Source organism: Plecotus auritus (genome assembly GCF_963455305.1).
Source record: "Plecotus auritus genome assembly, chromosome: 7".
Lineage (NCBI taxonomy): Eukaryota > Metazoa > Chordata > Mammalia > Chiroptera > Vespertilionidae > Plecotus > Plecotus auritus.
Window position 1 is genome coordinate 139,413,328 of NC_137774.1, and position 14,948 is coordinate 139,428,275.

Here is a 14,948-nt window from a genome sequence, read left to right on the forward strand (position 1 = left end):
TATGTAAATAATCTAAAATCCATAATCTGTTCTTAGAATTATATTTTAGTAGGAAGATTTTAACATTTTGTTTCTGCCATCGTTAAAATTCACGTATCAAGCTATATTTTCAAAAGGAAGTGTAATTCAAAATCTGCAGAGTAATGGGGAAAAGCAAGTCCAAATATGAGGTAAGATGAAAGTCGATGATCCATCATATAAATGCCCAAAATCCAGAGAGCTGAGTTACATGGCTTTACAATTAGCCAAGTGGCTGCCTATGAGATTTTGGCCTTATATTTAATGAACAATGTACACAGTGGTATAACACTACTGTTTAAAAAGCGGGTGAGGCCCAGCCGGCATAGCTCAGTTGGTCGAGCGTTGACCTAAGAACCATGAAGTCATGGTTCAATTCTCCATCAGGGCACATTCCTGGATTGCTGGCTCAATCCCCAGTGTGGGGCGTGCAGGAGGCAGCCAATTAATGATTCTCTCTCATCATCGATAGTTCTATCTCCCTCTCCCTTCCTCTTTGAAATCAATGAAAATATATAAAAAGAGGGTGAAAGGAGGCTTATATATTTAACAAAAACACTGGGAGGAATCAGAATACTTACATTTACATCAACACAGGATTCATTTTCATTCTTTTCTACATTGGCCCCAATTTCTTCCTGTGATGCAAGGATTTCTTTTTTTTCAGCAGCTTTAACTACATTTGGCTTTGGCTTTTGTAATCGGCCCCTCAGTCGTGCAGGTCTGAAACCCTTTGGTTGATTATTTTCCTGCAGATTCATTTTTTCACTCAAACTAAAACAATTACAAAGGAATCAAATCAATAGTTACTCTGAAGTCACATACTTTTTTTTAGTATTCCCTTCTCTCAGATACAAATAATTTGTAATATAAAATAATTCACAAGTATCCTCAAGAACATCCTTCAAAGGTATTCATACTTCTACACTTTGAATCTTTGGAACCCAAGACATAATCCTGAAAGCCTGACTATAAAAAGCATTTTAAAATCAAATTTTCATCACAAAATTAGAAAATTTACATCTGAAAAGCATGTACTACAATTCCCCACTAAGTATAATATTGTATAACGTACATTACCAGGGTACTGGAAACAGATTATGGCATAAATATACAGTCCAAAATCCACTGGTTCAGATTCATACTGGAGCAATGTCTATTCTAGATCTCCATTATAAATTAAACATTCCCTTCTGAAACCCCTTGTTATAAGTAAAATTATACAGAAACACATTATCTTACCCATTAACTTATCTAACCAACTTTGTTAGTAAGCTTGTTAATAAGTTGAGGGAGAAATGTAATTGCTAACTCAATGGATCTGTATCATAATTTATTTCTACAATACAGGGGTGGACAAAAGTAGGTTCACAGTTGCTTGTATGGAAAAAGACATGCAAGTTATGATTATAACAATACAAAAATAAACTGCATACTCACACTGTAAACCTACTTTGCCTACACCAAAATTAAGCATATGAGCATTATTTACTATGTGTACCAGTTAATAATGCAGATTTTTTACAATAGATGGAGTTATACAAATGTTGATATACATGCGATTTGATATATATGCTATTTTGTTGTATTGACAACAAGCTTCAAAACTTCATATGTCAAATTTGCTGAAGGTGTTAACATCATAGATACTTTTACACTTAAAAATGTCGAATTTCGTGCCAAAAAAAAGAGCATTTGCGGGAAGTTTTAATTCATTACTTTATTTTGAAGAAAAAGTTATCATATACTTCGGGAAGCTTATGGTGAACATGCTCCATCTCAAGATACTTGTGAACGCTGGTTTAAACGCTTTAAAAGTGATGATTTCCATGTGAAAGACAAAGAACATCCAAGTCAACCGAAAAAGTTTGAAGACCAACTATTACAAGCATTATTGGATGAAGATGCGTGTCAAACTCAAAAACAAATTGCAGACAGATTAAAAGTTGCTCAGAAAACAATTTCCGATCGTTTACAAGCAATGGGAAAGATTTTAAAGGAAGGAAAATGGTTGCCACATCAACTGAATGAAAGACAAATGGAAAACCGAAAAGTCATCATTAAAATGTTGCTTCAACGGCAAAAAAGTCTTTTTTGCATCGAATTGTGACTGGCAATGAAAAGTGGATTTATTTTGAGAATCCCAAATGCACAAAATCATGGGTTGATCCAGGTCAACCATCAACACTGACTACAAGGCCAAATCGATTCAGAAAGAAGACAATGCTCTATGTTTGGTGGGATCAGGAAGGTGTGGTGTATTATGAGCTTCTAAAACCAGGTGAAACCGTTAATACTGATCACTACTGACAACAAATAATCAATTTGAACCACACTTTGATCGTGAAACAACAAGAATGTTCCAGAAGACACGGCAAAGTAAATTTGCTTCATGATGATGCACCATCACACACATCAAAACCAGTTAAAGACACGTTAAAAGATCTTTCCTGGGAAATATTAACCCAACCCCTGTATTCACCAGACCTTGCTCCTTTAGATTACTACTTGTTCCAATCGACGGCACACACACTTTCTGAGCAGCACTTCAAAACATATGAAGAAGTGGAAAATTGGGTGTCTGAATGGTTTGCCTCAAAACAAGAAAAGTTCTATTGGGACGGTACCCACAAATTTCCTAAAGATGCGGGAAATGTGTAGCTAGCAATGGACATGACTTTGAATAAAGCACTTTTGCTGTTTCTCTTGAAATTATCGTGTTTTCTTTGATTGCAAAATCTGCATTATTAACTGGTACACCTAGTAAATGTTTCAACAATACCAACTGTTAAAAATGGACTTAAAGTGCATAGCTGAAAATAAACTTCAGACAGTATCAAGTAGAAAAATTATTACAATCATTCCTAAGAGTTACTATTTGTATTCTACTTCCTAAATACTTACTTAGATACAGTATCAGCTTCGGAGTTCTCTTTCTCTGTATTCTCCATTCCAGAAATGTCAAATGAATTCATTTTATCCTTTTCCATGTGGGTCTATGAATTCAATGTTTTACATTTAATCTACTTAACATAAAAAAGTTCAAACTTTGCAATAAGTAAAGGGAAATTTAAAGAAAAAAATTTCTTCTGTACTTCTAATAAGAAGAGAGTTTTTAAAATCATACATACAGATTAAAGCATTAGAAAACATACTGGGTGAGGCAAAAGTAGGTTTACAGTTGTTCATATGGAAAATAATACAATAATTAATAAAAAATACAAGAATAAACTTGTGTTTCATATATTCACAACTGTAAATCTACTTTTGCCTAACCTCATACATTACTACAAATCACAAATCAGTATATCCTTTCTGCAAAGCCTTTTGTCAATATGAATCAAGAGCCTTAAAAATATTCATCCTTCTGACTAAGTAATATGATTGTTAAGACTCTATTCTAAAATATTTCGACTAAAATTTAAGTACAAAGATGTTCACTGGAATATTATACAAAATAGCAAACACTGTAAAATCAGGGTTGGGGAAAGTCTGGCCCACAAAATCATTTGGTCTAGCCCTTCCAAGGCATTAGGGGTGAGTTAATTAAATATCTGACCAAATATAGCAGGCTAACTTAATTTTGTGTGGCCCGTGAATGATGTTATACATATCCAAATGGCCCTTTGCACAAAAAAGTTTCCCCATCCCTGCTGTAAATAGACAAAATATTCATCAATGAGTAAATGGTTAAATAAACTCAGTTCACACCCACTGATAGAATATTATGAAGTTACTAAATTAAAAAACCATGTTTTCAAAAGAGGTTTAATGATATCGGAAAATATTTATAGAAGTTAAATACCAAAGGATACAAAACTGAATTAATACTACAACTCGCCCTAACCGGTTTGGCTCATTGGATAGAGCGTCAGCCTGCTGACCGGGTTCGATTCCGGTCAAGGGCATGTACCTTGGTTGCGGGCACATCCCCAGTAGGAGGTGTGCAGGAGGCAGCTGATCGATGTTTCTCTTTGATCAATGTTTCTAGCTCTCTATCTCTCTCCCTTCCTCTCTGTAAAAAATCAGTAAAATATATTTAAAAAAAAATACTACTACTCAATTTTGTAATTAAGAAAAGCTGGAAGAATTAAAATGTTGGTTGCATCTGAATAATGAAATTACAAGTAGTTTTTGTTTTAATTTTTTCCGAATCCTCACCTAAGGATGTGTTTTCGTTGATTTTTAGAGAGAAGGAGGGAGGGAGAGAGAACAGAGAGAACACCGATTGCGAGGCTCCAATCAGCTGAGGCACACCGGCCAGGAAGGTTTTAATTTTTACATGATTGTATATTTCCCCAATTTTCTAGACGTTAAAAATACCTTATATAATTATAACTAAATTATAAAAAGTATGATAAAAAAGGCTATTTCACATAATTGGAAAAAATGTAGACTAACATTATAAAAAGTATTTTACCAAAAATAAAAAATTTAAAACAATATCATGCTAGCATGAATAAAAGGAAACAGAAAGATGCATTTGGTGCTTGTAACAATGTAAATAGAGTCATGTTTTTGACTGTCAGTGTGACAATGCACAAGACCTATAAAAATATTAAAATATTTTGACCCATTAATCTCACCACCTCTGAAAATCTATCCTTTGTTTTACCTTAAGAAAGACCTATTTAAAAAATTGTTTGCTTTTATTTCAAGAGTTTAAAAAATGGAAATAACCTAAATATCCACCATTAGAGAAATGGTTAGTAAATTGATAAGTTAACCTTAATGAAAAAGATCAATTAATCCCAAGAAATATAAATGAATAAATTTAGAGAAAGAAGTTTTAAATTTTATGTTATGATTGCCCTGGCTGGTGTGACTTAAGTGGTTAGAGCACCGGCCCACACCAAAGGGTTGAAGGTTCGATTCCTGTTCAAGGGCATGTACCTGGGTTGCAGGTTTGTCCTTGGGTGCAGGAGGCAACCAATGGATGTTTCTCTTACATAAATGTTTCTCTCTTTCTCTCTCTCTCTCTCCTCCTTCTCCTTCCCTTCCACTCTCTCTAAAACATCAATGGATATTAAACAAAAACAAAAAAAATTTTATGATTAAAAACTATAGAAATGTTTACATACATAAAAAGAAAGTTTAAGTTTATAAAGGACAAACAGAGCAATGTATCTGTGTTTAGATGAAAAGGTTGTAGATATAATTTTATATCTGGCTTAAAAAACATTTTGAATAATAATTTCATATAAGAAAAGTCAGATTTGTCATTATTGAGGATGTTTGAAATTTGTCTTAGGTTCTAAAAAAAAAAATATGCATAATCCCTGGCCAATATGGCTCAGTCGGTTGAGCATCGTCCCACGTACCAAAAGGTCACCAGTTCCATTCCTGGTCAAGGCACATGCCCAGGTTGTGGGCTCCATCCTCAGGAAGGTTGCATGCAGGAGGCAACCGATTGGTGTTCCTCTCTCACATCGATGTTTCTCTCTCTCCTTCTCCATTCCTCTCTCTAAAAATTAATAAAAACATATATTTTTTAAAATTAAATAAGAATAAAATAAAGCAGGAGCCTAGTAAGACAAATTTAATATTCTTAAAATATTTTTTTAAAATTGACTTCAGAGAGGAAGGTAGTGGGAGAGAGAGAGATAGAAACATCAATGATGAAAGAGAATCATTGATCGGCTGGCCCCCATACATGCTCCCCATCAGAGATCACGCCTGCAAACAGGGCATGTGCCCTGATGGGGAATCGAACCACAACCTCTTGATTCATAAGTTGACGCCCAACCACTGAGCCACACTGGCCTGGCTAAGACAAATTTAATATTAATGGGAAAGTTGTTCTGAAGAAAATGCATAATCAAGACACTAGTAAAACATTTAATATTAATGTGTAAGTTCTTGTATCTTTGTGTTAGTATCACTAACATTACTTTTTAATTATAACTAAACACTTTTATTTCTAACTATTTAGGAAAAAATTTTTTATAATTTTAATATCTATAAAGTCTCTTGCTCCATACCTTTTCAGCTGAAGCTTCTGGATGTAAATTCTTGCTCTTGGCATCTGTTTTAACTGATTTCTTCCCAACAGCCCTTGATAAATTGGGTTTGGGTCTCTGGAATCGTCCTCTTACCATAGGTTTAACATTTTCTGTTTGATCAGTTTCCCTAAAAAAAAATCATTATGCACTATCATTCAGGCAAATTAAATGAAATTCTTAAAAATTCACTCAGAGTCAGAAAAAAACTCCTTTAAGCATATGGCAAAGTAGCAAAGAAAACTGAGAAACAGCAATGAGGCAATAACTAACTTGTTCCATCAGATGTTAAAAACACAGTATTCAGCATCAATAATTAAAACACTGTGGAACTGATATATGAAGAAACAGATAAATGAAACAAAAGAAAATTGAGATGACTCCAAAATATACATGATTTTAATATTTAAAAAGGGAAGCATTTCAAAAGTGTGAGGATAAGATATAATACAAAATAATGTATTCTTAAGAAGAAATATTAGCCCGGCTGGCATGGCTCAGTAGTTGAGCATCAACCTAGGAACCAGGAGGTCATGGTTTGATTCACGGTCAGGCTACATGCCCGGGTTGCGGGTTCAACCCCATGTTGGGCATGCAGGAGGCTGATGATCAATGATTCTCTCTCATCATTGATGTTTCTATCTCTCTCCCCCTTTCCCTTCCTCTCTAAAATCAATAAATATATGTGTGTTTTTTTAAAGTAGAGAAACAACATGAGAGAGCACAAATGTGACAAGACATTAAAAATCAGAAAATTTACTCTGGCCGGTGTGGCTCAGTTGGTTGGATGTTGTACCATGCACCAAAAGGTTGCCAATTCGATTCCCAGTCAGGGAACATACCCAGGTTTCGGGCTCGATCCCCGGTAGGGGCATGCAGGAGGCAGCCGATCAATGCTTTGTTCTCACATTGATATTTCTCTCTCTTCCTCTCTCTCTAAAAATCAATCTTAAAAAAAAATAAATAAATCCAAAAATCTACCTGGAATTATATATATTCACTATTCTATTCCTTTGACTTTCATTTAGATTAGAAAATATTTAAATAAAAAGCTGAAGAAAATAAATAAAAGAATTACATATCCCTGCCAAAAAAGAAGGAATGAGGTGGAAATATTGTACTGAGGTGTTATTTTATAATCTATCAAGACCAGCAAAAATCCCAGCTTGATAACAGCATTATTAGTTGCTAAGAAAGAGAGGTGCTTTCTTACATTGTTGGTGAGAATGTAAACTAGTATAATTCCTATGGGTAGCATTTTGACACTATCTTATCAAAATCATAAATGTACACACATATATATCCATGAAGCAAGCATTTCCATTTTCAGGAACTTAAGCTACAAATACACTTGCATATAGATGAATAAGTGGAAATGTACAGTAAGATTATAAGCATTATTTGTAAAAAAAACAACCTATATAGCCATCAACAGGGGACTTATAATATAAAATGCGGTTTTTCCATACAAGAACACTATGCAGCTATAAAAATAATAAAGAAGATCTTTATTTAAAGGTATGTAGATATAAGAAAAAAAATGCAAAAGGTATGTATACCACTAGGTTTTTAAAGAGTTAAAATATATGTTTGTATTAGCTTTTTGTTGTTGTTGTTAATCCCCACCCAAGGACATTTTTTCCACTGATTTTTAGAGAGAATGGAAGGGAGGAAGAGAGAAGGAGAAAGAGAAAGAGAGAAATATAGATGTAAGCAAAACACACTGACTAGTTGACTCTGGCATGCGCCCTAACCAGGGCTGGGGATCAAACCTGCAACCCAGGTATATGCCCTTGACCAGGAATTGAACCTAAAATCCTCCGGTGTTTAGGCCAACACTCTAACCACTGAGCAAACAATGGGCAGGGCTACTTGTATTAGCTTTAATATACTTTTTATTTTTTCTAAAAATATATTTTGATATTTTTACAGAGAGGAAGAGAGAGTTAGAAACATTGATGAGAGAGAAACATCGATCAGCTGCCTCCTGCACACCCCCTATTGGGGATGTGCCCACAACCAAGGTACATGCCCTTGACCGGAATCGAACCTGGGACCCTTGAGTCCGCAGGCTGACGCTCTATCCACTGAGCTAAACTGGTTAGGGCTTAATATACTTTTTTAAAAATTTCTGAAAAAATAAAACTGGTACTGATTAAAGTGAATAAGGATATGGTAGGAAGAATATTTCCCTCAATACCTTTTTACACTTTTAGACAGCTGAACCATAAGAATATATTATCCATACCAAAGACTAATTTCAATTTTTATTTTAAAAAATAAGGTTGATTCTCAATATGACTTTGCTTTACTGAATATAAATAATTTATAAACTGAATAGCCTTTAAGACCATATGAGAAGTTATGAGGGAGACAAAAAGGAAGTCTGAATTTTTGACATATCTCTTCAAAGGGAAATTCTGTGGTGCTTTTGTTCTATTTTTACTGAAGATATTAACTTAACCAGTATCTATATACTAAAAAACATTATTATCTCTTCAAAGTCATAAATATCAAAATCCACTACTTTGACAACAGGCATGAATATTAACCCAAACCAAGTAAAAGTAAAAACCTCAGCAAATATTTAAGCTTTTAAATTGTTTTAGAATTTCCTAAGTTACTACTTTGCTAAAATTCGTATTACTATAGTACATCATATATGAAAGAGGCTCTTTCTGTAATGAAATATATACACTCAGACCACAGACATATTAAATGGTCTTATCATTCCCTCCTCATCCCTAAAAGAAGCAACATTATTAACATTTGTTAAATTATAAGAAATTACCAAAAGTTTGACAATAAATTTTTAAGTCCTACTATGTAAAATACTTACAGTGATATATTTTTTAGTTCAACATTCCTTTCTTCTGTACAACTACTCTCAGCATTATTCACCTCACATAAGACTCTAATTCCAACTTCTGATGAATGCAAATCTGAAGTGACTAATTCTGAAGCCTCAGTTGCTACTGATGTAGCATCTTGCTGACTACTAAAGAAATGAAAACATCAGGGGGGGAAGAAATTCTTAGTAATGCATACTTTAAACTAATTATTTAAAAGACTTTTAAAATGCTATATACTAACCAACACTATGAACGATAATCCTTCATATTATGAAAGAATTAAAACAAATATTTTGGCTTTACTGTGATCTTTGTTGCACCATGTTAATTTTTTTTAAACTCACTCTAAACATTGTTCTTTCTTTACCTATTTTGTGCGTGTGTGTGTATATATATATATATATATATATATATATATATATATATATATAAAATTCCCTTAATTACAAGTCACAAAAGAAAATTCATATATATATATATATATATATGTATACACACATATATATATGTATGTGTGTGTATATATATATGTATATATATATATATATATATTATTGATTTTTTACAGAGAGGAAGGGAGAGGGATAGAGAGTTAGAAACATTGATGAGAGAGAAACATCGATCAGCTGCCTCCTGCACACTCCCTACTGGGGATGTGCCCGCAACCAAGGTACATGCCATTAACCAGAATTGAACCTGGGAACCTTGAATCCGCAGGCCGAAGCTCTATCCACTGAGCCAAACCATTTAGGACTCGCCATGTTATTAAGAACTATTCCTTCGCCCTAGCTGGTTTGGCTCAGTGGATAGAGCATCAGCCTGCGGACTGAAGGGTCCAGGTTTGATTCCGGTCAAGGGCACATGCCGGGGTTGTGAGCTCAATTCCCAAAAGGGGGCTTCCAGGAGGCAGCATATCAATGATTCTCTCTTATCACTGATGTTTCTCTCCCTCTCCCTTTCTCTCTGAAATCAATAAAAATGTATTAAAAAAAAAAAAGGGGGAACTGTTCCTTCAAAGAAAGTAGCCACCATAAATTAACAAGCTTGGGAAAGTGTTCAAAAGAAAATTCCCTTATTTATATAGAGTTCACAAATCAAATGTATGTGTAAAATCATAGTAATACTTAGGAATTATCTTCCATTAAAATTTTATGAAAGCATTTGAGATCTTGCTCCCCAGAATATGTGTCAGTTTGGCTCAAATAAACTCTTATAAAAATTCAAAAATAGCCCTGGCCAGTATGGCTTAGTTGGTTGGAGCATCATCCCAATATGCCAAGGTTGCAGGTTTGATCCAAGGTCAGGGCACATGTAAGAAGCAACCAATCTATACATATAAAACCCTAATATGCAAATAGACAGAATAGCAGAACAACTGAAGAGTTGATCACTATGACGTGCACTGACCACCAGGGGGTGCACGCGGAACACAGCGGGCATCGGCAGCAGCAGGATGGTGGAGCAGGTGAGCGGGTTGCCAGACCAATGAGGTGCACTGGTCACTGTCATCAGGGCAAGCCTCTGGTGGTTACTGAAAATTCTTTGCTCCCAAGCACCGCGGTCTCGCCGGGCACTCGCACCCACTGCTGGCACCATTCCCAATCACTCAGTGTCATCAGTAGGCGCAAGCGGTGGTTGCCGGCCCCGCTCGCACCTGTTGCTGGTACCGGCCCCAATCGCCCTTCGCATCCAGCGGGTGTGAGCGGGGCCAGTGCCTTCAGAACGTGGGAGCGGAGGCGGGAGCGGGGCTGCCGGCAGACAGAGGACCAGGAGCAGCGGGGGGAGGGGCCTAGCAGGGGAGCAGAGGATAGGTCAAGACCCACCCCTGTGCCCACCATCGCGGCCCACCCCTGTGCCCAGCCTCGCGGCCCACCATTTCTTTCAAGGTGCACGAATTCATGCACTGGGCCCCTAGTGAATGTATAAATACATGGAACAACAAGTCGATGTCTGTCTCTCTCTCTCTCTCTCTCTCTCTCTCTCTCAAAATCAATCAATAGCCCTAGCCAGTTTGGCTCAGTGGATAGAGTGGTGGCCTGAGGACTGAAGTGTCCTAGGTTCAATTCCAGTCAAGGGCATGTACCTTGGTTGCGGGCACATCCCCAGTAGGAGGTGTGCAGGAGGCAGCTGATTGTTAATTCTCTCTTATCGATGTTTCTAACTTTCTATCCCTCTCCCTTTCTCTTTGTAAAAAAAAAAAAAAATAAATAAATAAATAAATAAATAAATAAATAAAATACTTGTTTAAAAATCAATAAATAAAGGACCCAGAGGTCCATGGCTCAGCTTCAAATACATTACTAACATTTTGAACTATATGAAAAAATCAGCACATGTGCATATGTATATTTTTCTACATGAGAATAAATAACTACATCAAATCTTTCAGAAGATAAACATATAGACCATTAGAACAGAATGGACAGCCCAGAAATAAACCACGTATATATGGCCAAATGATCTTTGACAGGGTGCCAAAAGTACACAATAGCAAAAGAATAGTCTCTTCAACAAATGATATTAGGAAAGCTGAATATCCACAAGCAAAAAAAAAATGAAACTGGACATTTATCTTATAACATACACAAAAATCAACTAAAATGGATTAAAGATTTAAAGGAAACACTTTAACTATAAAACTCCTAGAAGAACACCTGGGAGGAAATTTCATAACATTGGTATTGACAATGATTTCTTAATCATTGTTAATGATTAAATTAATTTCTTTTCTTTTTTAATATATTTTATTGATTTTTTACAGAGAGGAAGGGAGAGGGATAGAGAGTTAGAAACATTGATCAGCTGCCTCTTGCACACCCCCCACCGGGGACGTGCCCGCAACCAAGGTACATGCCCTTGACCAGAATCGAACCTGGGACCCCTGAGTCCGCAGGCCGATGCTCTATCCACTGAGCCAAACCGGTTAGGGCTAAATTAATTTCTTAAATTAATCCTGTTAATCTACCACACCAACAGGAACAGAAAAAAAAAACAAACACAAAAATAAGCAAGTGGGACTACATCAAATTTAAAAGTTTATGTACAGCAAAGGAAATAATCAACAGTCAAAAGCCAATCTATAAAATGGGAGAAAAATATTTCTAAGCCATATATCTAACCAGGGCTTAATATCTAAAATATAAAAGGAACTCCTATAACTCATAGCAAAAACACAAATAACCTAATTTTAAAACTTGGAAAAGAACTTGAAACATTTCTCCAAAGAAGACATACAAATGGCCAACAGGTAGATGTAAAGACACTTAATATCACTAATCATCAGAGAAATACAAATCAAAACCACAATGAGGTATATCATCTCACACCTGTTAGTATGGCCATTTTTTTTTTAAGTGTTGGAGAGGATGTGAAGAACTGGAATCCTTGTGCACTGTAGGTGGAAAAATATAATGGTGTAGCCACGTGGAAAACAGTATGCAAGTTCCTCAAAAAATTAAAAATAGAACTATCATATGACCTGGTAATCCTTCTTCTGGGAATTTATCCAGAAGAATTGAAAATAGAACATCAAAGAGATCTCTGCACTCCCATGTTTACTGCAGCATTATTCACAATAGCTAAAAGATGGAAACAACCTAAAGATCCATAGACAGATGAATAAAGAAAAATGTGATACTTACATACAATGGAATATTATTCATCCTTAAAGAAAGAAAAAATCCTATCATAGGCTACAACATGAATGAATGAACTTTAAAAACATTATACTAGGAAAAACCAAGAAGGAGGCATAAGTAAACACCTGAAATTGCTGCCTCGCACAACCACTTCAAAACTACAACTAAAAAACAGAACGGATATCATCCAGAACCACAGGAAGGCTGGCTGAGTGGAAATTCTACAACTACAAGAAAAGAGAAAAGCACAATGAGACTCAGAGGAAGTGCGGGAGTAAAGTGCAGAGGTATGGAGGCACGCGCGGAGGAAAAGGCTAGCAACTGAGTCAATCGGGAGGGAGACACAAGATCCTGACTGCTCTGAACTCCAGTTCCGGATGAGATGCTGGGGACCCAGACCCATACAGGGAGCAACTGGACTGTAGGGCATCGGGCAGAACTCGAGGGCGGCCTTCTCTCAGAGATGCTTGCAGCGATTACCGAGGGACACTGAGAACAGGGGGCCTCTTAGGGCAGGGCTGTTTGCTCCACTTTGTTGATTCCCTGAGACCCCGCCCCACCCAAGCTATGCGCAGAGGCTTTTGCATATAAATGGCCTGGCGCTTTGCAATCTAAAATTACCTGACAAACTGCAGCTGGGTCAGAGAGACCCAACACATCCAAAATAAGGCACAAGGCCCCACAGCAGCTTGCACTGCTTCACCTCCAAACCCCAAACAAAGAAGAGAAATCTGCAGATCTCTCTGTACCTTCTGCCAGGTGGCCTCAGGCAGAGACTAAATTAGCAACACCTTGGAGATCCAAGAGCCAGTGTACCCAGTGGTCACAGTAGGACCATCCAAATTATAACTCCTCAGATCCATAAGGGACACACTCAGGGGGCAGACTCAGTGAGCACCAAAGCCTCACTGAAGCAAGTCTTGCCCCATAAGGATGACTCAGGCACAGAACTTCTCCCATCATAGACACAACTGATCCTCACAACCAATTGGCCTGGAGGTCAATTCCTCCCAGTGATACCAACAGCAATCAAGGCTTAACTACAGCAAGACTGTGCACACAGCCCACAAAGGGGCGCACCAAAAGTGTCCACCTCAGGTAACTAGGGAGGCAGAGCCACTGGGCCCAATAGGACACCTAGCACACAAAGTAACTCTACAAACACAGGGAAGCAGCCAAAATGCGGAGACAAAGAAACAGATCACAAACCAAAGAAATGGAGGAAAACGAACGACTGGATATGGAATTCAAAACCACGGTTATAAGGCTTATCAAGAATACCCTAGAAAAGGCTGATAAATATAACGAGACCCTCGAAGATATGAAAAAGGACCAACTAGAAATTAAACATACACTGACTGAAATAAAAAATATTATACAGAGACCCAAAAAAAGACTAGAGGAACACAAGAATCAAGTCAAAGAATTGAAATACAAAGAAGCAAAAAACACTCAACTGAAAAAGCAAAAAGCAAAAAAAAATCCAAGAAGTTGAAGATAGTGTAAGAAGCTTCTGGGACAACTTCAAGCGTACCAACATCTGAATTGTGGGGGTGCCAGAAGAAAAGAGAGAGCAAGATACTAAAAACCTATTTGAAGAAATAATGACTGAAAACTTCCCCCACATGGTGAAAGAAATAGACTTACAAGTCCAGGAAGCGCACAGAACCCCCAAAAATAAGGAATCCAAAGAGGACCACACCAAGACACATCATAATTAAAATGCCAAGAGCAAAAGACAAAGAGAGAATATTAAAAGCAGCAAGAGAAAAACAGTTAATTACCTACAAGGGAGCACCCATACGACTGTCAGCTGATTTCTCAACAGAAACTATGCAGGCCAGACTGGAGTGGCAAGAAATATTCAAAGTGATGAATAGCAAGAACCTACAACCAAGATTACTCTACCCAGCAAAGCTATCATTCAGAATTGAAGGGCAGATAAAGAGCTTCACAGATAAGAAAAAGCTAAAGGAGTTCATCACCACCAAACCAGTATTATATGAAATGCTGAAAGGTAGTCTTTAAGAAGAGGAAGAAGAAGAAAAAGGTAAAGATAAAAATTATGAACAACATGCCCTGACCGGTTTGGCTCAGTGGATAGAGCATCAGCCTGCGGACTGAAGGGTCCCAGGTTCGATTCCAGTCAAGGGCATGTACCTTGGTTGCGGGCACATCCCCAGTAGCGGGTGTGCAGGAGGCAGCTGATCGATGTTTCTCTCTCATCGATGTTTCTAACTCTCTATCCCTCTCCCTTCCTCTCTGTAATAAATCAATAAAATATATATTAAAAAAAAATTATGAACAACAAATACATGTCTATCAACAAGTGAACCCAAAAATCAAGTGAATTAAAAACCTGAGGAACAGAATAATCTGGTGAATATAATAGAATCAGGGGCATAGAAAGGGAGTGGACTGATAATTCTCAGGGGGAAAGG

At 36.8% G+C, this 14,948-nt stretch overlaps 1 protein-coding gene across 5 annotated transcripts in view; it reads right to left on the reverse strand.

Moving 5' to 3' along the window:
* BDP1 (BDP1 general transcription factor IIIB subunit) overlaps positions 1 to 14,948 on the reverse strand; it is a 111,020-nt gene that overhangs the window by 58,800 nt on the left and 37,272 nt on the right. For 4 of the 5 annotated variants that reach the window (XR_013961293.1, XM_080681827.1, XM_080681826.1 and 1 more), the window contains exons 12-15: positions 8,857 to 9,015; positions 6,000 to 6,147; positions 2,923 to 3,014; positions 600 to 792 (exon numbers count right to left, since the gene is read on the reverse strand). Coding sequence is in view for 4 of the 5 variants with exons in the window: in XM_080681827.1 (XP_080537953.1) it covers positions 600 to 792; positions 2,923 to 3,014; positions 6,000 to 6,147; positions 8,857 to 9,015 (592 nt within the window). In the remaining variant the exon portion in view is untranslated. The remainder of the gene's footprint in view (positions 1 to 599; positions 793 to 2,922; positions 3,015 to 5,999; positions 6,148 to 8,856; positions 9,016 to 14,948) is intronic. The other variant, XM_080681828.1, reaches the window with a different exon arrangement.